This window comes from Patella vulgata, chromosome 7 (assembly GCF_932274485.2).
Source record: "Patella vulgata chromosome 7, xgPatVulg1.2, whole genome shotgun sequence".
In the NCBI taxonomy this organism is placed as follows: Eukaryota; Metazoa; Mollusca; class Gastropoda; family Patellidae; genus Patella; species Patella vulgata.
Window position 1 is genome coordinate 15,944,367 of NC_065885.2, and position 25,235 is coordinate 15,969,601.

The following is a 25,235-nucleotide window of genomic DNA, read 5'->3' on the forward strand; positions in this document are numbered from 1 at the left end:
TGCTGGTTTTGTTTAAACTATTAAACAGTATTTCGAAATGAAATGAAATGAAATGGGGTTTAACGTCCTACTGTTCTGCTCCTAACCTGGGCTAATGAAGACGGGCATACGCCATACAGTGTGCTATGAGGGAAATTTTGCCCGCGCAGCGGCGCTACGGCCTACTCTTATATCGAATTCCAACTTCCAAGGAACGTGCACGCCAATGTGTACACGGGACCTCGGTTTTCCATCCCATCCGAACGGCTAGACAGCTGTCCTTGTTACTGTTAGGCTCTCCATCCTGCATCATTGACAAGGAGGAACCACGCCGGAAAATCTGGATGAACTTTCTCGGCCAGCGTCTTACCCACTTAGCCACGTGATCCCCCAAACAGTATTTCGAAAATATTGTACAATATAAAGTCATAAAGAATAGGATAGAAAAACAAGCCAAGTGAAGTAGGCTTTAATTATATTATTTACTTCCTTCTGGTTTGGGTATATATATTATGTACAATTTCAAATAATGTATGATATAGACAAAGATTAATTACTGTATTTTAGTTATGGTATAAATAAGTAGATAAGTAATTATAAATAAATAAAATCCTCGTTACAAGGTTGTATTTTACGAAGTAAAACGTTTTGTAAGTTTAATATAATTGTAAACAGTTATTTAATTATAAATAAATAAAATCCTCGTTACAAGGTTGTATTTTACGAAGTAAAACGTTTTGTAAGTTTAATATAATTGTAAACAGTTTTAAAATTATCGGTGTTTATGTCTGGAGATAGTTCGGCATTACCGTAGGCATGTAATATTTCTAAAATACATTGGTAATAAATGAATGGTATTATTTCGCTGGAGTGTGTAGTTTGGACAGTAGGGTAGAAAGTGTTCAGTGGTTTCAAGGTCGGGATCACTTCGATGACTGTGATAAATATGCATAAGGAACTTATGGTATCTTAAATCACTTTTATTGTTACGCAGATAACAGTGGATAATTTGAAATTGTCGTTCACCATACAAAACAGTTTGTTAATATGGTGGGATACGGTTGGGTACAGTTTAGTCTTGGTGTCGGCGGAATATCTATGATAGGATACCAAAACGCAGTCGAAATTTGCTCTATTAAAAGTTGAACTCACCACACGAAATGTTAGGACAGGTTGACAAGCGCTTACATAGGCTAAACACCGACCAAGTGCATAATCCGTGGTATATTCTATGGTGCCATCGCACGTGAAATTTTCAACACATCTATCAACTATTATTGACGATTCTGCATAACAGAAACATTTAGCTTTTTGGTTGTTACAGCAACTTTAGAAAATAACGTTTTGTTTTGTTTTTTAATTTGCTGTATATTAACTATATCGTTAGGAGGGGCATCGTTTGGTTTAGTAAAAGTAAAACCTCCGAGACCTCTTCGTTAGGTAAGAATAGAATACTAGTAGTATTTTCCTTTTGCATTTACATGGTTCTCAAAACAGTAAAAGTTGTTGAGTTGCGTAACGAATTAGATTTATTGATTATCTAGGCCTGTCAATCAGCCGGAGAACGATCGGTAGGCTAGTTAAGCAGGTCTAATTTCAAACCAAGGGCACGTAACCTATTTGAACTAAAAAATGTTAGATGTATTGGATTACCTTTTCAATCTATTTTTTTTTATTGATGTTTAAATGGTTATAACTTGTTAAATACAACACGACCGTTTATTTATTTACGGTGGGGCACCCTATCTATGACTAGAAATAAGGACGAAGTATCATCTGCGAATAATCTTTATCGGGACCTAACTCCATTTGTAATATCGGCAATAAAAATGAGAAAAAGGAGAGGTCCCAGTACACACCCCTGGTGTACGCCAGAATATGATTTTTTTAAAACTGGATAAATAACTTTTTAGGAGATCTAAAACACCATTTCTAATTCCAAGTGAGTTTAGTTTGTGTATCAAGTCACGATGCCATACCCTGTCAAATGCCATTTTTATATCATTGCTCGTTTTGCTGCAATGGGACCAAGACTGTCTTCTATTGTTTAGGTTAGGCGGAGTCATGGTACCTCATTCAGTATGGCACAGGCTTACTATCCAGAAGGTCTAAGGTTCGATTCCTGTGTTGGCCAAGAAAACTCTTTGTGATTTTTCAAGACCCATGTTTTCTTGTCGTTGTCATTTAGCTGTAATTAGATAAAAGTGTTGCGCCATGATATCTAGAACACATCATATACCGAGCTGTGATTTTGTAATGCAGGATTCCCACAAAAACAATAGAATCAGCGCAGTATTTACCATGAAGCAATATAACCACGCACTTGGGGCATCAAGGGAAGAGGGGACACAAATTTGACATTGCCGGATATACCATCACTATACGTTGCAAAATTACAAACGGTCTGGTTCAAGAAAAGTCCTTCTACTTTCACCCAGAGGCGAACTGGGAAGCCGAAGTAGAGCAGACAGATCAAATTTGGGGTACCTAAGGAGATGATCTGAACATGAACATTGTTAGCAATTTTAACAGTTTAAAATCATCTCATCGGTTGGTAGATTGCAATCTGTATTCGGTACTAGCATAGCAGTTCAAAATCCAACTGAGTCTAGTTTGTAGATTAATCTTTATTCAGTGGGTACTAGTATAACAGTTTAGATTCAACTCAGTCTAGTTAATAGATCAATCTTTACCCGGGAAGTACTAGTTTAACAGTTTAAAATCAACTCAGTCTGGTTAAGAGATTTATCTCTATTCAGTGGGCATTAGTATAACAGTTTAAAATCAACTCAGTTTAGTTAATAGATCAATCTGTATTCGATGAGTACCGGTATATCAGTTCCACATTATCTCAGTAGTTAATAATTAATCTGTGTTCAGATAGTACCAGTATAATCTGTTTAAAATCAACTCAATTTAATTAATAAATTAATTCGGTGAGTTCTAGTATAACAATTAAAATAAACTCAGTCTATTTAATAGATTAAACAGTATTCCGTTCACAGAATTCACTGTTACATGCATGGGTAAGTACAGTTTTCAGAGACCAAGCTACGCGCATGTGGGGTTTTTTTTACGAAAAACGGGGTATATCATATAGGATGGCGCTGTAGTAAGGTGAAAGTTCATTTACGACAGGGGTTCTAGGGTACAGGGTTGTGTTGTGATGAAGGACGGTGCTGTTTTATGGAGGAGGTGGTTGTTTTGGCGGGGGTCGATGCTTCGTAGCCATATGGATATGATAAACGTTATTTTATGAAGGACGTGGCTTGTTTTATGAATGTCTGAGATGTGGGATACTTTAGGTTGCATGATATTTAGATATGTTGACTTAAATACTGCAAATCATTTTCAGTTGTTTATCCACAGATATGGACAACGAAATCACCGGTTCCAGTTTCTATCTAAACACACATGAAAGTGCCCCACACACCCTGACACACACACACCCACACACACACACCCATCCGTTGTCTGAAATACTTACACTGATTCACGCACACCCTAATCGAAAAAGAAACAGCCACATTCAGTCGATCAACAGAAGCTTAATTGACTGGTTCCCTGTCCCACTGAGGATGAAAGCAAACCAGCAGCGAGGAGTGATCGATGGTACATAAACGTAGATTGAACGCGATTGGTTTTTATTAGTATCACTGGATCTGGTTGGATGAAGGGAAAGATAGCAGGAAAGGAGGGCAATAATATCGTCATTAGGACAATGGGAATATGATGACATTGACGCGGGCATTTACATGAGTATTTGAGATAACTTGAATTTCGAGGGTACTTATTTTAGAATAGAGAATACGATTTCAGAAGGTAGGGCACTATTTTAGGATGGAGAGGGTACTTAGCCCCCCACCCCCTATATCCTAGTTGGAAATCTTATCGGGTTCGACCGTTATCAAACTTTTGTTTCCTGAATTTATGAGGGCAGGGTAGGCGGCTACCTACCTGCCTAGCACGCCTCTGTGGATACCACGTCAATATGATACGTAAAATTAGCTTGGAGGATCTGATCAAAGACTTTGTAGTTTAAAAAATGTAGGAGAAATCTTTCCGCTAATATAAATACACATTATTTTCAATCTTAATGTAAATTTGGTTAATTTCGAAAAAAAAATACCTCTTATTTTATTGTCTATCAATGAACTACATATATTATGTAGGCTCTAAAATTAGATCCTCTATAAGTCTTAAGATAAATGAAAAATACCTATAACGTCTTACCATTAAACAGATATTCTATAGAATATATTGGTGTGCAGGCGGGGTTTTGTTTATCCAGTCATTCCCAGCCATGCACCTCCTGACACCAATGTTTTACTTTCAAGTATGTCTTTAGATTCTGCAAACTCTTAAATATATATTTATACATTTTCATAAATTCTGGATACACGGTATGACTCTAAAACCTTTTAATCATTCTCTAGATCCAACTGTTTAACATTTCTAAAGTGAACTACTTATAATTATTAGGTCATAGAAGATATAGTATTGCTCTCTAAATAGAAGAAAGTACAGCAGACTGGTTAGTTATAAGACAGGGGCGGATCCAGGAATTTTTGCAGGAGCGGGTTTGCCAGGTTCCTGAGAAAATGTATCCCCGCCCCCCTCGGCTTGAAATTTTTTGAGAAATACGTTGTCTCTATCCTCATTTTGGCGTATATACAGACACATTGAGCTTTTTAAACAGAGAAATCCAACATCCTGTTTGACGTCAATTTTTATTATGAATTAATACGAATACATTGTGATTCAACTTTATTGATGCAAAGCATTAATTCACATATGTCTTTATCATTATCTCGCGCTTTGAGTGCCCATCCTGTCACACCATCTGGTAATAAGTGAAACTCTTATCGACATTCATAATCAGGTATTGTCAATAGGATTCCCATCGAAAGTTAGAGTCGCATATCGGTTGTTTCGCCCAAACTTGTCACGTGTACCAATTCTACCATTCTGCACACGAGACCTCGTTACAGGTATGTAGTTTGATTATTTAGTAATAATGGGGAAAAAACAACATCCCTTTTAAGAGACGAGTTATTCACGTTGTGGGGAACAAGAGTTATTGCTGTCGTAGTCTACGTCAGGCGATTTACGTCAAGTAAGGACCTAGTCCCACATCCAATAACCCATATAGTGGTATATTTGTTATTGTTATACAGATTCTGAATTATTAATAAAATAAATCTGCTTAACGAAATTATATTTACACATCCGTGTATAGTCCACAAACTAATTATGATAAATAGTTTTCACAGTGTGATTTCAACATGTCAGTAATATGATACATTCCTACAGTTTAATACTTTATATTGTAATTATGCCATGAGCTTTGGATAATTTATAGCATTTAGAACCTTTAGCTTCAAACAATTTATGCGGATTTAGCCCTCTTATTTCATTTATATAGTGATAATTACAATTACTGATGGTATGTTTAATAGTATTCATATCAGAAATCAAACTGATCCGTAGTAATATTCGCTGAGCCGCTACGATCACTGAAAGGGGTGACATTAATTAGCGAGTAAATCAGCTCTTAATATTAACTTTTTCTTCTGCAAATTAAAGTCCATAACAATCTGTTAGATTATGAAGAAGAAAATAAATGTGCTGGAAGTATATTTGGGTCAAAATATATTCCAATTTAGAGTAAATGGGAACGTAAAATAATGCACGAAGGCGTAAAATAAGTAAAAGGCGCCATTCTGCCCGGACCAGTTTGTGTTACACAACGTCTGATGTAAACAATGCACATGCTATCGTGCCGTCTGATGTGACGTCACACGTAGACCTATAATATAAGAGACATCAGGTCAATTATGTTCTACAGAGTTAAAAGAAGGCTTTCGCATTACCTCTGTGAAACAGATAATTACCAAGAAGAAGCAACGGGCCTACATTGCACATGGCACTGGCTCACTAATCAGAAGGTCCCGATAGCTCTTTTAGGAGCACAGAGGGGTGTTTAAGGTAAACGTCTAGTCCTTATTATGGCCCGTTATGACGCGACGAAAGACCTAGGGCCACCAGTGTACTCTGTATTTCACGACAGTACGAATTCAATGAAGAGTATAGGCTTACGCGTAGGGGTCTTTAGCAGTCGCAGGACCCGTAGAAAATCTAGGTGATTGGACAGACGATCATACTTTTTGCCACGTGCAACCAATAGAAACCCTGCCAGTTGACTCATGATGTAAAACGCACGCGTTAGACTACTCGACCACCCAACCCCGTTTTAATTGTATGTAAAGGGCTAGCTCGTGGGACCATTGGCGTTTTTCCTGATACACAGAGAAACTCCAACAAGAACCCCCGAATAATTATTTTAATAAACTTGACCGAATTCACACTCATTTTTAAAACATTTTATTTCAATGGAAACTAAATACAAGAGGAAAAATCATGGTAATGTACAGAGGAATGTGAATGTACAAGTGAGAGAGATACAGCATCGAAATCCAAATATACCCGCTTCTTAATACCTGAAAGATACATTTAAAATATACATTTATTCAAGATACGATATGGAAGATTTGATAACGAGTTGGCAGTTCTCACTATAATAGTTAAAAACTAGATAATGTTAAAACAATTTGCTGAAAATTTCATTCAAATTGATCCACTATCATCATTACTAAAATCAGTACGATAAACAGCACAGTCTCGATTATCCATTTAATCGTTAAATCGTGATGGAAAGTTATGCAGTAAATCGGCTCATAATCCACTAAAGATCACAGGCTAGGGATGCCATTTAGAGTTGATTATGGTCTGGATAGGTTAATTAATGTCTAATTAATAATTTAGATAACATTTCAAGCCTAAAATTTCAAGACAGATTTAGCTCTTGCATAATGTATGTTTAATTGTGGGCTGATTTTCGCTCTGAACTAACAGAACCAAAAGCGTAGCCAAATAGCAAAAAATCTATTGAAACATAATACGAATGCGACACAAAAGTCAGTAGACGTCCAAAAAGAGTTGGAAATATGAAAGCAGCGAATAGCCAAGAAGTATCAACGTTCCGGAAGAGCTGGCATACTCTGAACCGAGCGCGACACTGGCCACATCTATAAAGTCGTAGATTGTGAGGAGATAAGTATCAATAAAAATATCAGTCTTGATACCACTTACAGTTACAGGTTTATTCTATTGTTTAATATATCGTAGAAAAATTGGTAATAAATTCTGTAAAGTGTACTATTAAAAACTACTCTTTGAAAGAACGATAACCACAATTGTTTATCAATGAAATCATTTCCTTTCAGCATTCATCTTTTAATATAGCGTATTTAAACTACCCTTTCCCCATTTCGGATGATCTTGTCCAAATACGTCAACAAACGGTGCCCCTATAGATTACTGTAAAATCAATATTTCTTAAAGCTACATTGTTTGAGATTTAGATAAAGAGCTAGCTATTCTTACTATAATAGTTCGAAAATAGATTATAATGTAAAATTGAATAATTTGAAAATTTCATTCAAATTACTCTATTGCAAGCGACGATATTAGCCTTTGAAGGTTTGACAAGACGTGCGCAATAATTTCAACCACCGTACTGGTTGTTCGAAGCTAAGTCTCGCTCCTCCATTTTTAGCTTAAATCAAAATATGTCTGAACTGTTCTAATCTATTTAATATCGGAGAAATCCGATGACATCTAGGGTTGATTATGGCCTGAATAAGTTAATTAATGTCGAGTTAATAATTTAGAAAACATTTCAGGCCTAAAGAAAGACCTGCAATAGGCAGATTTAGCTCTTGCATAATGTATGTTTAAGTTCATTTTAGTTCTACAAGAAACCATTAAACTTACCTTTGAATACATTAAACTGTGTTAATGGTGTTTACTTTTTACCAAGAGCGAAGACATTTGTATCAACTGTTGGTGTACCTAATCCATTTGTTCCGTACGTGTTCGGACCAATTCCATTACCATAACCAGTTCCAACGCCACGTGTTCCATAGCCTGTTCCTAAGCCATTTGTTCCATAGCCGCCTGTTCCCAAGCCACTTGTTCCATAGCCTGTTCCCAAGCCACTTGTTCCATAGCCTGTTCCCAAACCATTTGCTCCAATACCAGAACCTAAGCTACCTGGTCCATAGCCTGTACCAAAGCCACTTGCACCATAGCCAGAACCAAGGCTACCTGTTCCGTATCCAAGAGATCCATATCCGGATCCGCTCAAACCAGGCGTACCATAGCCTCCGAAACCAAAACGAGAGTTATAGCTATTACCATAACCATTGGAACCCAAACCACCGAGTCCATAGCCAGGGGAACCATAACTGCTTCTTACGGTATCGAAACCTGTTGCTCCTAAACCGGAAGTTCCTAATCCCGCTGCGCCTAATCCTGGTGCTCCTATTCCTAAACCTGGTGCTCCCAATCCCAATCCTGGTGCTCCCAATCCCGGTCCTCCCAAACCCGGTCCTCCCAATCCCGGCCCTCCTAAACCCTGTGGTCCTAGTCCAGGTCCTCCTAGTCCAGGACCTCCTAATCCCGGTCCGCCTAAGCCCGGTCCGCCTAAGCCCGGTCCTCCTAATCCCGGTCCTCCTAATCCCGGTCCTCCTAAACCAGCAGCTCCAGGTCTATTTAATGGACCTCCACCTAACGAAGGACTAAGACCAAACCCTGGTGTATTTCTTGTACCGAATCCTGTCGAACCAACTCCCACTGGTGGATAACCTCTACCAAACGTTCCAAATCCACCTGGTGGGGATATTCCACCGCGATTATAGGATTGGGCGTCTGTTGTCCATATTATGGTCACTGAAATAAAAACAAAATCATCTAATATAGAACGATAGCTCTAGTAAACCATTATTGAAACGTGCAGGGAAGTCTTGTCTAAATACTAAATGTATTCCAAAACTGATAGCTTTACTTCGAAATCTGTCACGTAGTAGAGTTCTTTCTCAAACAACGCTCCCTGGGGTGTCATACACAAAGTATGATATGCACACTGTCCAACAGTACGCCGCATAGATATACTATTCAAAAAAAGTAGGGGATATTTGATTTTTAAGTGTTATTAAAGTCACCTAATGAAACTAACGAAGAAACAAATGACAAAATGAAATGAAATTCACATTCATCGATTTATTCCAAATGATCGTTAGACTAAGTAAGGCACAGACTGACCATTATAAGGGTAAAATGATACCCGGGGTCAAACAGCAAAGTTACCACAGCATCACAACCAAGTCAGTAACGGGTAAATCCTCCTCTGTTTGCCAAACAAGCATTGATCCGACGTGGCATACTCCTAATGAGACGTCTAAGGTCATTTTGGTCCAGATTGTCCCATTCCTGTTGCAACGCAGCAGCAAGTTCTTGGACATTGGCAGGACGTTGTTGACGTTGACGTAACCTCTATCCAAGCATGTCCCAGACATGCTCGATGGGAGAGAGGTCGGGACTCAGTGCTGGCCAAGGTAATGTGGTGATGTTCTGTTGTTGGAGGTGACCTGTAACGATCCTGGCCCTGTGACATCTTGCGTTGTCATCCTGGAAGATGAAACGGCGGCCATGACGTCGTGCGAACGGCACAACATGGACTGCCAAGATGTTGTCCCGGTAGTACTGGCCTGTAACACGCCCTGCAACAACATGTAAAGCCGTTCTTCCAGCAACAGTGATGCCTCCCCACACCATAACAGAACCACCTCCAAATCGATCATGTCTGATGACGTTAACGTCTTGGAAGCGCTCGTTTCGACGACGCCACACCCTCCTACGTCTGTCCAAAAAATCAACAGTGAACCTTGACTCATCTGAAAACATCACATTGCTCCAGCGTCGATTATCCCAGTGTTGACGATCCCTACACCAACGACGTCTTGCCTGAATGTGATGATCTCTCAAACAAGGGATCACGCGAGGACGTCGGGCGCGAAGGTGACCCCTATGCAGTCGATTCCGAATCGTCTGGCCACTCACTCTCACACCAGTGTCTGTTTGAAGACGAGCGCTGATCTGATTTGCTGTGATGACACGATTTCTCAAGGCCAAGGTACGGATAAATCGATCCTGGGCTTGAGTTGTCGCCCTTGGTCGACCTGAGCGTGGTCTGTCCTGTACAGATTGTGTATCACGGTATCTGGACCATAGCCTGCTTATGACAGACTGAGAAACATTCATCGTCCGCGCCACAACCGCCTGTGTTGTGCCGATCTGTAGCATGCCAAGGGCACGTAACCTTTCATTTTGGGTAAGCCGACGCATATCAAAATTTGTTTTCTGGTCACTAAAACAATTAAACTGATGTTTCCACCCTGGAATTCAATGCCACAATGACTGTAACATTCAAAGTCAGAGTCGTGCAAATCTTGGGTTGGACCCCCATGATGATCCCAAGCATCACCTGCATTCCATGCGGTAGCTATTGGTGCCTTTGGGCGTCACATGTAACTGGAAATGTTTCTTCTGTTAGGTTCTATAGTGACTTTTTTCGTAGTCATTTGCATATTTTAGTATTATGCCCCCAAAATCAAATATCCCCTACTTTTTTTGAATAGTATATAAACATATCTAGTGTACGTTTGTGTATTGCCACTCACCTAACCCAACTCTAATCACTTCAAATAGAGGGATACGTGAACATTTTATTAGAATACAAATCATAAAATTTAGATTCGTTCCTCATTTTTAAAACATTGACTAAATGAAAACAATTAAAGGATAATTTTCGAAATGTACAATAAAGCGTTGTATAAATTTTCAAGCTGTAGTATTTTTGGACCAATTTACATCCATTTCAATAGTTTTCTACTTAATGCACGCTAAATTATAAAAATGAAAAATATTAACGACTAAAAAGATTATGGTTAATAATATATCTTTCCAAATAATAATCCTAGGATTTAGAGAAAAAATCCTGATGCGGCCCGTGGTAATGTCGTTTTGTTCCTTTCCTGCTTTCATCGAATAATGCGAGATTTATTGGCTTTTTGGCGTATTAAAAGTTTCCCCAAGCCATTTTCCTTCCGTAATATCCTTATTGTACGCCGATTAGCTTTTTGATTATAAAAATCCTCCGATTCACAAAAAAATAAAAACATAACAGATTGGATTGGTTAAAAGTGTAAATAATTGGAATAATTTTCAAAAATTGATTGAAAATGCAAACACATATTGTTCACTAAATTCGAAATAAAAGAAATAGTAAACCTGAATGTAATTTTCAAAAGTTAAAAGACTTACTGAAAGATAATAAACCACAAATAGAGCCAAACATCTTGAGGTATTGTCGTAACTTATGTAAAGTATGGTATATACAAATAAAAGTTTATATATGTTTATATATGGGCGATAGATAAGGAAGAGAGCGGATGGAGTCAAGAAACCTGTTGAGGTAGGACGTGTGTTCGGTGTTATAGTAACGGATTAAGGAACTTGACAATGTTTTGATCTAATTAGTATCAATGTGAGAAAACAATTAAAAGGTGGGATTAATTACTCAGATAATTGACATGGTCAACCTTAACGTCGAGCATGTTACTCAAATTGTTGAACTAAAACTAAGTTTCTGCACTTAACGAATCGAATCACGTGACATTCTATCTTGACGTGTAAACAATTAAAGAGGTTGTAGAATTAAAGCCTACAATTTATTTGTTTACGATTTTTATCCAGATTTTACACAAAAGAATAAGACTTAGTTAATTTCGCAGATAAATGAGAAGTCGTGTCGGGTGTTTTTGGGGTCTTTTTATTTTATTATTTTTTTTTTTTTTTGGGGGGGGGGGTGCATGCCATGCCTTTGTGCACGACACCCATTTATACGTCTATATACTTGGTATTTGCAATGCATCTCTCTCTTAGCTGTTATGGGATATGGGCCACTGTCTGGTTTAGATCCTGGAATTGACCGAGAAAGTTCTCCTGGATTATCCACCGTGGGAGGGTCTGACAAGGGAGGGGGGGATGGGTTTAACGTCCACTCGACACAGACTAGGTCATTTCGGGACTAACACATGGTTTAATTTTATTCCATTCATTCGCTTGCGCGTATGGGTCTTTAGCAGTGGGGGGAAACCGGAGGACACGGAGAAAACCCACGAGGTTGGACAGGCGACCCTACTCCTTGTCACGTGGTCCCGTGTATGCACGTAAAATAACCCCTGAAAGTTTGAATGCAATTTCCGGGTAAAATGTCCCTCCTAACACAATGTGTGGCACATGCCCGTCTTCATTAGCGCGGCTAGTGCAGGGGCATGTTTCACGAAATTTATTTAAGATGAAATCCAAATTTTAGTAATTTCATTGGATAATATTAGATTGATTTTAGTGCTTAGCCAATCAAAATTGAAGTATCTACTAAAATTTAGATTTTATCTTTAGTTAAGATTTCGAGAAACAAGGCCCAGAAAAGTAGGAGCTTTCTGGCAAATGCAACATGCAAATTTCTATATCTGATTCTGTTGCTAAGGCATACTTAAAAATAAAAAAAATCAATTACACACACTATTATTTTCTACATATCATAATAAAACTATTCGTGAAATAACGACATAATGTTAAACCGCTGGTATTTATGAATTATAAAACCAACAAATGTAATTTTTTCCTTCCTAAAATTTCAAATTACACCTGCATGTGTTGTTATGCGGAAATACCGCTGTTTTACAAAATTGAATAAATGCATGAACCTCACAATGGCCTGTTTTTATCCCGCCGAGTTGACATGATGTCATGTGATTCAGAAGGATGAAAAAGTGCACCAAATGCTCTTAAACTTTAGTTTAAAATAATTTGAATTCAACATTTAACAAAGCTTACGTGGAAGTAATGAAATACAGAAATGTTTTCACAACAAAATTTGACATTTAATGAACAGCAATTTTGTGAGTACAGGAAGGAAATCTGTATGTTCTGTTCTTACTGTTGTTGGAAAAAAAATCCCGGCTGAATGATTTCATCTGGGGCACTTCTATTCAGACTATGGATTCGATTTACTAAAATTCATACACGATAATGACACGATAAAGGACGTATGGCTCTAATCTTTGGAACCTTAAAATTGCTTAAAATGGGTCTAAAAGCTCACATTAAAGGACAATATTGGTGTCAGTCATTATAAAATATGTGATAGAACTGGTTAAATACATCCCAAATATAATTTTAACACAGAGATCATTGCTACGGGAGATGTGTAATAAGCACGTGAAGAAACGGGAAATGACGACAAACATGACAAACACGATTTATCCTTGTCATGTTTGGCGTCACTTCCCGTTTCTTCACGTGCTTGTTACTCATCTTCCATACCAATGATCTCTGTGTTGAAATTATATTTGGAATGTATTTAACCAGTTCTATCACATATGTAATAATGACTGACACCAATATTGTCCTTTAATATAATATGAATGTATATAAAAACAATTGATATTTATATAATTTTCAGATATTTGTATTGTTAATTCTAATCAATTATGTTCGGTCTAAAATCACATATTAAGGTAAAGTGATATGTACTCAATTTATAAAAATTTTTATTGTACTTTCTAATCAATTATGTTTGGTGATATACGTGAACAGTTCAATATTGAATGGCAGTCGTTTACGCCACTTGGCTCAGTGATAGACCTTAAGATAACCATTCGGCCATCCAACCCCCATTAATGAAAGGGAGAGAGAGAGAAATGGGGTTTAAGGTCCAAACACAAACGGTGTAATTTCGGAACTAACAATTACGCGGAGGTTTTCTTTAGCTGTGGGATGAAACCGGAGGAACCGGTAAAAAACATACGGGTTGGACAGGCGACCATGCACTTTGTCACGTACAAGCGGTGAACCGAAACAACACCACTTGACTCAATGCATAAGTTACGATCTAACGCGTACGCGGGAAACCATTCGGCCACCAACGTATCACTTCTCAGTTTGTGAAAAGTCCACACAGATAATCATTATCACTATATATTTGTAGGTGTGTTGCGTATTTCATCTTTCTCTAAATTGCAGGTACACTTGCTGGTTGTATGGCTAACGCCCACGTTATCTCTCTCTCTCTCTCTCTCTCTCTCTCTCTCCCCCTCCCTCAGATTATTTATAATAATCCAGGAGTTGTTATGAAAAGCCTTATTCGTATCTAACAATCATTAACAAGATATAATAAATATATTAGTATTATCTATGAGTTCGTATAATTATATCTTATAATATGAGAAGATATTGATTTGATATTTCACTAATTAAATTAATGAATGCACATGTAACATATGAACCAAACCAATTATAGGACCAATCGTAGATTAATGTGATGAACATATATGAGCACTGGCTGAAATGTTCTAACCCTGACAAAGACAGAACGGCGCTATTTTCGATTGTCACATACTTTTGCCACCAACAAGTATAATCATTAAATGAATCATAAACACAAGAACTGCAACTGTAGTGTTATTATTGTCTTCGGACCAGGTCATGTTGTGAACCTACCCATTGAGAACATAAGAAATGGACAAAACAGGCTATAGGACAGTCATCAAGTACCTGCAAATGAAAGGACTAACCGCAAAACAGATACATGCTGACATGGTCTCCACTTTTCCACAGTAAAGAACTGGGCTGTAGAATGTAAGCGTGTCAGAGAGAGAGGGCCTTGGCGATGACCAGCGTCCTGGAAGGCCATCATCAGCAAACATTCAAGAAAACATTACCTGGGTGCATTACATGGTGATGACCTATCGACGACTGGCCATTAGACATATTGCCAGTGTTGTGGGCATCTCTCATGAGAGGGTTGAGCACATTATCGCCAACAAGTTAGGAATGACATTGGTTTCTGCAAGATTGGTGCAAAAGCTCTTGAATGCGGATCAGAAACGTCCCGTGACAATCTGGCCGTTTTGAAGCAGATCCTGATAATTTTTCGGCAAGATTTGTAACCGTGGATGATCCCCGTTTCAACATCATGTCAGCTGTGAACGACGTTTTTTTTTTTAGGGTGGTTGACGAAAATTTCTTCCTTACCCTCGTCCACGCCTTGCAACATCGTACACCTCTGAGCATAAATACACTTCGTCTGCATCGGCAAAATCAATCACATTCACACGGTGTGTCAGGGCTATGTTATTATATTATGCATATATTTTGTCCTGTTCGGCATCACAGGGGACAACCATCGACTGTATTTTCATGGTAAACAATTAAGGAACGAATTAAAACTTCAATTCATTGCTGAGTAATTTTATTAGCCAGGAATCGCTCAGAACGCGTCTTCGACGATTTAGACCAATCTGTTTCACAGAGGATTACGACAGTCTTCTAATATCTCTCTGTAAAAGATGACTGTCTGCAACACTTGACGTCACATCACGAGGCGTCAGACGTTACTGGTTCGGGCAGAATGGTGCCTTTTACTCATTTAATACCCATTTACACTAAATAGGTAATATTTTTTTACCTACAAATGCTTCAAACGCCTTTATTTATTTTTCTAATACATAAAACAAAAATGTTTTAGAATTTAACTTGTCAGAGGAAAAACGTTAATATTTGTGGCTCATTAAGTCGCATCGATGTCATCCGTATCAGTGATTGTGGCGGCTAAAGAATGTTCACTCCTGATCAGTGTGGATTTAGACCCCAAAGGAGCTTCCAGGGCATAGCCCTTGCTTAAGAGTCCAGAGGACCCAATCCAAAATTGCTTTTGCCGGTCCAGATTGTTTATTAAAACGATGTTCTACTTTCAGTTTGTGTATCTCAAAATATTCATAGTAAACCTTACAAAATGTTTTAGGCAAGATGTTGATCCATCTGCGATATAGTGTTCAATGAAAATTGATAAAAGTAAGAGAATGAGAGAAATGGTGTTTAATGTCCATTAAAACTAGGTTATTTCGGGACTAACATATGGTTTAATTTTATTTCATTAATTCGCATGCGCGTAGAGGTCTTTAACAGTGGGCGGAATCTGGAGAAAAGCCACGAGGTTGGACAGGCGACCCTACTTCTTGTCACATACAAGCAGAGAATCGAAACTACGCCACTTGACTCAATGACCAATCTGATAAAAATATAGATCTATATTTCTTTTTTTTTTATACTTTCCATGGCCTCTACTACATGAAGATCTGATCAGTTGTAGTGGAAGGTAGTGTCAGAGATCATACGAGCGGCTTTTGACCCTGTAACATCAGACATTTGATTAATCAATCAGCGTTGATATTTCCGTGCACCTCACACTCGCCGTAATAGACCGTCCCATTGGCTAATACCTCACATAATCCAGAACACAGGTCATATAACAACTCTTCCAGATCCTAGTGTAGTAAAGACAAGTAAAACGAAATTTTGAAGTATAAAAAACGAAATGAAATAGGATCTGTGTTCTCATCAGATTGCTCAATGACAGACCTTATGATTCAACGCGCAATATTCCAAGTCATTACTATATAGGGCATGAACATTAATGCACAGCTTGTTGTTGGTCAACTTCAGATTAACTACCAATTCAAAAGAATTTCACAATTACCAAAGCATGGTTTACAGGAAGAACTGGGAAACCCACAAGCTTGGGATTGAAACCAGGCTAAATGACCCAATGATGGACTGTATGCTCTGAAGCACAAGCCATAGCCCCTCTCGAAAAATAAAAAACAGAATTCATGGCACAAACAATTAGTTTTTTTACATTTTATTTTCTGTAGAAATGATATATGTATATATATTATGTACAACTATTAACAATTGAATAATATACAAGCTTATAGGAGAGGAGGAGACCTTTTGTTGCATAAGTATATTATTGCATATAAATACTACCTAATATAATACAATTACAATATACATATTTGTCATTACATACACATATAACACACTATATTCATCACATTACATTGAATACATTAATAAATCAATTACATTCTTGTCTGAGCAGAAATGAGAGGGCAAGAAATAAATTTTTGTAACTGCATTTCAAACTATTTTAAGACCTAGCGAAAATCTATGAGATTAGACAGGCGACCCTACTCCTTAGATTAGACAGGCGACCCTACTCCTTGTCACGTACAATCAGGGATTTGAAACCACTAGACCACCCAACCCCTCCTTTACCACAGAAGAATGTCTAATACATGATTATCCTTTAAGGTTTTTATGATATATAAAATTTTCAATCTGATCTGCTTTAATCATGAGGGTCTATTAAATGAAATGTTTTTTCTTAACCATACAAGAATGCCTAACAAATGATTCATCAGTTAAGTTTTTGAAAAAAATAAATATTAATATTTGAATCTGATCAGAGTATGAGAACCCACTCTCTATTTCTGAAAGACATCCTGTATTTTCACATCAAGACAGCCAATCAACAACGCTTTTATAAGTTGTTACAATTTTCCTTTTTTGGTTTGATAATAAGACATAATGAAAGGGTTTATAAAATTGGAGGAGTACACAAGTAAATCTAAGGAGAATTAAATGTTTACAGATTATAGTAAAGGGCAGATAACCTCAAACCTAATCCTCGCAATGATGACGTACATCTTAAAGTCACCAATCATGTAGTTTTCAGATCATATCAACTGTCTCAAGACTTAGCTCTCGCTAAAATGTTTTTAAATTGATTATATGATTATCAGTGGCAGATAGTTCATCTGTAACAGATGCAAAATTTTCAATTAATGGTATCTTTTTAAATACAAAACGAATCTTTCAGATTGATGTTCTTTTTAAGATATTCAAATTTCACAATACAATGGTTTATAAGGGATTCAAAATCTCTCAAATGACAATCAGCAAGAGGCTAGCACTTAACATAACCCATCGCAATAGGATTTTAAATTAATTCTGTTACATCTTAACTCATATGACAAAATGACGAAAATCTTAAATTCATATGAAAGAATGAGGAAAATGCAGACGAAAATAACAACAGATCTTCCATATTCTATGAATAGGATTTTAATTAAATCTGTAATATCTAAACTCATATGACAAAATTCTAAATATCTTAAATTCATATGAAAGAATGAGGAAAATTCAGACGAAAAAAATAACATATCTTTCATATTCTATAAATAATCCTAGATACGAAACCCTGAATTCTGTCATTAGAAAAAATGCTTATATAGAATAGGTAAGTTTTATAAACTCTCACAATAGATTTCTAATTTTCAGAAAAATTAAAAAAACAATTCCGAATTTTCATCTGTTTTGATAAACAGTAAAATTTCAGGTTATATATATTGTAAATATTATATAAATTTGACACAGCTAGAGGTATACATTAAGACTTTCATATTAATAGTTGCCATGCAAGGGCTTTATACTTATATAACAACAGTACAGCAAACCTAAACAAAATTACACACAAATTACATCCTAACTCATTTATACTATGTGGAACAAATTAGACTAACCTTTTTAACAGAAAAAGTGATAAAAATTACAATGTGCAATGATGAACTCTGATGAAGAGAGAGAGAGAGAAATGGGGTTTAATGTCCACTCGACACAAACTAGGTCATTTCGGGACTAACACATGGTTCAATTTTATTTCAATAATTTGCATGTGCGTAGGGGTCTTTAGCAGTGGGAAGAAACCAGAGGACCCGGAGAAAACCCACGAGGTTGGACAGACGACCCTACTCCTTGTCACATACAACGGGAGAATCGAAACCACACCAGTTGACTCAATGACAGACCTTATGATACAGTGCGCACATGCTAACCATTCGGACATCCCGCCCCCCCCCCCCTCCCTCCAGATGAGGAAGACCCCCTAATAATTAAAACATCTTTAATATTCAAAGTAATTTGCAACTAATTTGCTGAATATAATTCCATGATTTTCTTTTTCTTTTAATAAATTGGTAACTCTAGCTGTAAATCATATGGTATTATATGATATTAAAAAGAATCATATATAAATTGGAAACATTAGGTCCAAAATAAACGATAATATGCACTTTTTTTTAAAATCAAACATATAGTTAATGAAAATAACATTTACAATAAGACATGATTCCTTAAATTTTGTTTACATAAACCACTCTCTTCTATAACTGACAGTACAAGAAATTAACCACCGTTTTATCTTCACCATTATTAAACATACAAACATGAATAACTTTTTTTGTTTAAAGGTCACCGGAAAAGGTTCATAAATTTTTTAAATAATGCAAGTAATTATGTCAACATATCCTTTCCATAAGTATAACACGAACCCGAATGTCAATATTACCTACAACAGGTAAATTTCAACGTTAGCAATTTCCGCCATTCTCCGTGGGTAGTCGTAACTTTCCGTAAATTTGACGTCATTTTAGTCCTTCTGCTCATATTCTAGTCTATATTTCTATGTGCAGAAGGACTAAAATGACGTCACGGATTGCTTATTGAGGGAAAGTTCCGACTACCGACGGAGAACGGCGGAAATTACTGATGTTGAAATTTACCTGTTGCAGGTATTATTGACGTTCGGGCTCGGGTTATACTTATGGAAAGGATATGTTGACATAATTACTTGCATTATTTAAAAAAAAAATTGATGCTTTTCCGGTGACCTTTAAATTTAAAATATAGAGGTATTTGATAACATTTTGTTTGTCCGTTTCTATTATTTTTAAAGCAGGAACTGTCAGGACAGTAATTGCAACTGCTATTTCAACACTAGTTGCAACTGTCCAATATTTCTGTAATAGTTTTTAAAGCTAGACTCTCATGCCAAACTGTTATTGAAAATGGCAATCCAATGGCAGTTGTCCTTCTTGCTTTCTGGTTGTTTTGTACTGTCTCCTTTGACAAGAAGTGATATTGAAGACACTGCTGTCCTAAATTTCTGTGATACTCTTAAAGCAGGTTGCATCTTTCCAACAAGAAGTCTAGCTTCAACACAAAATTTTAGTTATCCCATTTGGTAATACAATTAACGCTATATATAACAAATGATCTTAATTTTATTTTTATACATGTATTTGCAAATTAAGGAACATCAATTAATAAATGTATATTTATTTATATATAAATACAGACTATAATGTACAAATTTATACATTAATCTTGAAAGCACTGATTTAACGGTGTGGTTTTAATCCACTGATATTCTCTAAATATTGAGATATGTTTACTCCATTCTCTGAACACATAACGCCCATTTCCAGCTTCTAACAATATCTAACAAATAACTACTATTACAATCCATGTGGCCACTAAATAAAGTTCAATGAAATGCTTGTAATTTCCAACAATTTACTACCAATTCAATTGTTTATGGGGCTTACTACTATTACACTCCAAGTGGCCACTAACTATTATTCAATGTAATGCTTGTAATTTCTAACAATTTACTACCAATTCAATTAATCATGGGGCTTACTACTCTTACAATCAAAGCGGCCACTAACTATTATTCATTGTAATGCTCATAATTTCTACCAATTCGATTGTTCATGGGGCTTACTACTAAGCAAATCCATGTGGCCACTAACTATTATTCATTGTAATGCTTGTAATTTCCAACAATTTACTACCAATTCAATTGTTCATGGGGCTTACTACTCTTACAATCAAAGTGGCCACTAACTATTATTCATTGTAATGCTTGTAATTTCTTAACAATTTACTACCAATTCAATTGTTCGCAGGTCTTAATGTCCACTTCCTGTCAGGGTGATACTAACATTTGCTTATCCCCTAAATGCAATATATTATGGGCATTTATTATTTGAAGGAGATCATCGAAATGACCAAACATTCCATTAGTACAAATTAAAGATTTTCATATACATCCATTGAAATCCAACCAACAAAATCCCATATTTATTGATTTAAATTAGGTTATGCAAAAATCAACAATATCTGAATCCAGTCTGTCGGTTCTGGAGAGCAAACACACACTTTGCCTTCTCTAGGACTGGACATTTATCATGGAGATGCAAGTCCCACATTAATGGACAAAGGTAAAGATGTATCACTGGTATCCTAAGATGTTACCAGTAAACATTTTAACTGAGATGGGTGATCAGAAAGAACTTCAGTGGACTCGTGTATCGTGGTTTCTTATAATTTCAATATCTCTAAGAAGTGTCCTCCGTGTAGTTGAGCTGCACCGATATATAGAAGACAGACTGTTGTCATCTGGTTCTGTAAAGGGAGATATGTCTTGTGAAGTCCTGAAGGAAGCATCATCTTTCCCTGACTGTAGATAGGAGATCAGAGAGATCTTTCTACTTAATCACAGTTTTATTAACATCCTATGTTCATCAAACCTCCCTGAAAAATATAATACAAAAATAAAGTTAAAGTTTACATTTAAAATTATCCTAGAAAACACCCCAAAGCAGTGCTACATCTAGGTCATTTTGGAAATAACATATGGTTCCATCTTTTATTTCTATAATTCACTTGCGCGTAGGAGTCTTTAGCAGTGAGAGGAAACCAGACCACCTGGAGAAAACCCACAAGGTTGGACATGCGACCCTACTCCTTGTCACATACAAGCAGGAAATGGAAACCATGCCACATGATGCCACAGACCTTACAGTTTCATGGACTTGCACTAAATTACTTGACCACCCAACCACCTACATCTTATAGTAGATCATCATCATTCACAACTGTATGATGAATCCCACAGCAAATAGCAGTACTTATATGGAATCGCATATATGGAATCGCACACACACCTACAGCAGGACATCAGAATTTTCGGTGTGTGGTAAATGTGACATAATACCAACACAGGGTAATATATGTTGATAAATGCCACATATCAACCTATGGTAATAATTGATCAATGTGAAATAACATCATCATAGCGAAATCTACCTAATCCTAAGTGGTCAACCCACATGAAAGCTACGAATCTTGTTCAATGAAACAATATTAAAATGAACTTACGAGGCTTCAACATTAGAGTTAAGTAATAGTTGTTTCTTCATTTTTACTATCTGAGCATGTGTGAGTTTCTTTCGATTTGTTATTTCTGGTAAATCTACAGATGATATTCCATGTTCCTGGTCGCTGGTACGAATATCGTTCAACATTTGGACAATATCCGATGTGGACTTTGATTTGGACTTTTTCGTCTCGCGTGTTAAAGTCACAGTTTCTAAATCACTACTGTCAATTGAGGAAGAAGCATCGTGATGGATATGACGAGAACAATCGGGACTTAATCCGCTCTCAACCTCTTCACTGATTTCACTCTCCGTATGAATATGTAACGAACCTGTGGAACTAACACCACTTGAGGAAGGATAACTACGAATGGAGTCTGTGCTCATAGCTTTGTTTCGTAAAGAATGTTTATCCATAATATCTCCCATCCCATAATTCCACGACAATCGTTTGTATATACTACTGTCTTTGTCTTTTTTGTTCATATCTTGAATCGAGTCCGCTGTGTGATAACGCTTCTCTGCACGCGTTCTTGAGATTCTCCGTGAATTATTTTTCGCTTGTGAATCATCGTCCAATATATCTGAGAAATCGGGATCACTGTCTGACATATGAGACATCATTGAAAGATTGAGAACATTGTTAGTTGGCACGCTTTTTGAAATATTTAATAATGTGTGTTTAGCGTCATTTGTGGGTGAATTACTAGATGGAGAAATTTTTCCATTTCGGTCACCATATGACTCCTCCGAACATAGCGTAGCATCACTCGAATCTTCACGACTTGAATCTTGTGAAAAGTTTTCTTGATCAGTTACCGGAGTAGCAGCTGTTTTTATAATATTGGGTATAAATCGTCCGTCAGTTGATTCGACACTATCTGTGCGCGAGTATTCATCTGTGTCTCCCGATAAAGAATATTTATCTAGAGGTGTATATTCGACTTGTTCCATACTGTATATAGGTTTGTTAACCCTTTCCCTGTCCATTCTAGTTCTGGCATCATTGTAAGCACCCTGAAAATATAATATCAAGATAATGGATAATCATGTATTTTAATAAATAAATCTGGTTGTTGGAGGACTGATGCGAACCTTTATCTTAGTCATGTGAATTATTTGAGGAGGCACTGTGATACCTTTTCTTAGAAAGACAAACTATTATGGGGTTGAATGATAGTCTAAAACTTCCACACTATGTATGTGCCTGAGTAACCACCTCTATATATAGCGGCTGAAGTTATAATGGTAGTGATCTTCAAGTGTATCAAGTCACCCATACAACTGAATTATGAAATTCTTTAAAAGATTTAAGTAACTATAGCAATTATTCCAAACAGCTCAATATTTTTATTTGCGATTTACAGGCAGGGCATCAAACGATGTCAATTCAAATATAAATTAACTATGGAACCATCTCATTGTAATCCCGATATTAAAGCAGGTAAAACAACTCACCTGAGCTTTTCTAATATATTCTAACCAGCATTTTACAGCTGATTCATTAGCATGGAATGTATACGCTGTACAAGGCACATGGTATTCATTCAAATAAATTAACAGAAAACTCCCTGAAAAAATCAAATAAAATTTCTGAATACAAGAAAGCTGGATACATTTGCGTCTAACATGTTAATTCCTTATGCACTTTGTGCAGGTCTTTCACAGTGGGGGAAAACGATGCAGGATCATTAACAAGGCAATCCCAGGTTCAATCCAGTTGAGAAAGGTCTATTCTGTCAAATGGAACGAAAAATTAGATCCTGTGTATACCACTGGAAGTGTGAAATAACGTGGAATTTAGTTTAATAAAATTTAAATCAAATGTTCTTCAATTGAAGAGTTAAAATGAAAACAGATTATACCGAGTCGAAAAAAGTAGAGACTCATTTGGAGTGATCACTCTCAATTTCAGTCAACTTGACAACTCAACGCCTGTAGACAAGATAGGTTTTATTAAGTTGTTTCATAAAACTAAATACATGTAGAATCAATTACCTTTATCTTTCAGATCATGTACAAGTATTCGGTCCAATCTCATCGGAGGTTTCATCACTTTATACTTATCCATTCTTTTATTAGATTTACAGATTAGAAAGAGATCAGTGAACAGAAAACAATCAACATCCATCTGTAAAACATACAAATATATTCTATATATATCACATAATATATCATCAAAATATACAAATATATTCTATATTTAACCGATATGATCAGACGGAATACAAATATACTCTATATATATATCACGTATATCATCGAAATATACAGATATATTCTAAATATGCAAATACATTCTAAATATAACTTTAGTGTAATCTTGCGCTATATAAATCTGTTATTATTATTCTTATATGATCAGAAGAAATACAAATATACTCTAAATATATCAAATGTATGACCAAATCCTCAACAACCATTAGATCTACTAATAAACAATTTCTGCATCAACCATCAGAAATGAAATGAAATGAAATGAAATGGAGTTTAACGTCCTACTGTTCTGCTCCTAACCTGGGCTAATGAAGACGGGCATACGCCATACAGTGTGCTATGATCGAAATTTTGCCCAGACAGCGGCACTACGGCCTACTCTTATATCGAATTTCAACTGCCAAGGGATCTTTTACGTGCACGCCAATGTGTACACGGGACCTCGGTTTTTCGTCCCATCCGAACGACTAGACAGCTTTCCTTGTCAGCCCCTCCGTCCTGCATCATCAACCATCAGTGAATCTTCAATTACAAAAAGATCTTTTTCATTCTCTACTCCTCTCATATGGTGTTCATGCATTAGAACATTAAAACCATTGACTCATTAAATGCATTTAAAGTGCAGCTAAACACTTTCCTGTTTACAGACGCATTTTGTATAGTTCAATAGAGAAAACTAATTTTTGATGCGGGCGAAAAAAAAAAAACTTATGAGGGTAACCAAATCGAAGAAATCTGTGAGATGTAGCAACTTACCCTAGCTTGAGGTTCTTTGAGACGGAGAGCTGACTGCATCAGGAGTTTTCTTCCTATCTGATTAATTCCTGGCATTGGTGCTCGCAGGTCGAAGTTCGAATTGTATTCTTGAAGAATCTGAAAAGACAGGAGGCAACGTGAAAAAATCTGGTATATTTCTGTGTAGTAGGCTACTAAAACAAATTCAATGGTACAATATTTATTTTGAGTTAGTAAGTTAAGTAATTAAGAAAGGCGTTAATTATGAATTAAGTCCGAAACCAAAAAAGATGACAACAAATGAATGAAGCACGTGAATTTACACAACATTAATAATGATTAAAACATTGAAATCACAGGGAAAAAAAATATGGAATTTAAAATCTGAAATAAAAGAGAGCGACAAAAAATAAAAACCTTCACCAACTT

General features: G+C 36.5%; 2 protein-coding genes across 2 annotated transcripts in view; both read right to left on the minus strand.

Moving 5' to 3' along the window:
- Positions 1-6,347: 6,347 nt before the first annotated feature.
- LOC126828210 (uncharacterized) lies at positions 6,348-11,315 on the minus strand. Its single transcript, XM_050557848.2, has 3 exons — positions 11,206-11,315; positions 7,816-8,772; positions 6,348-6,479 (listed from the first exon to the last, which is right to left on the minus strand). The coding sequence occupies exons 1-2, from the start codon at positions 11,237-11,239 to the stop codon at positions 7,847-7,849; spliced, it is 960 nt and encodes a 319-aa protein (XP_050413805.2). The 5' UTR covers positions 11,240-11,315; the 3' UTR covers positions 6,348-6,479; positions 7,816-7,846.
- Positions 11,316-19,521: 8,206 nt separating this feature from the next.
- The window catches only part of LOC126828201 (pleckstrin homology domain-containing family G member 5), a 180,296-nt gene continuing 174,582 nt past the window's right edge, over positions 19,522-25,235 (minus strand). The window contains exons 20-24 of the mRNA XM_056102167.1: positions 24,828-24,944; positions 23,853-23,985; positions 23,313-23,425; positions 21,856-22,871; positions 19,522-21,228 (exon numbers count right to left, since the gene is read on the minus strand). Coding sequence (XP_055958142.1) covers positions 21,219-21,228; positions 21,856-22,871; positions 23,313-23,425; positions 23,853-23,985; positions 24,828-24,944 — 1,389 coding nt within the window. The 3' untranslated portion in view covers positions 19,522-21,218. The remainder of the gene's footprint in view (positions 21,229-21,855; positions 22,872-23,312; positions 23,426-23,852; positions 23,986-24,827; positions 24,945-25,235) is intronic.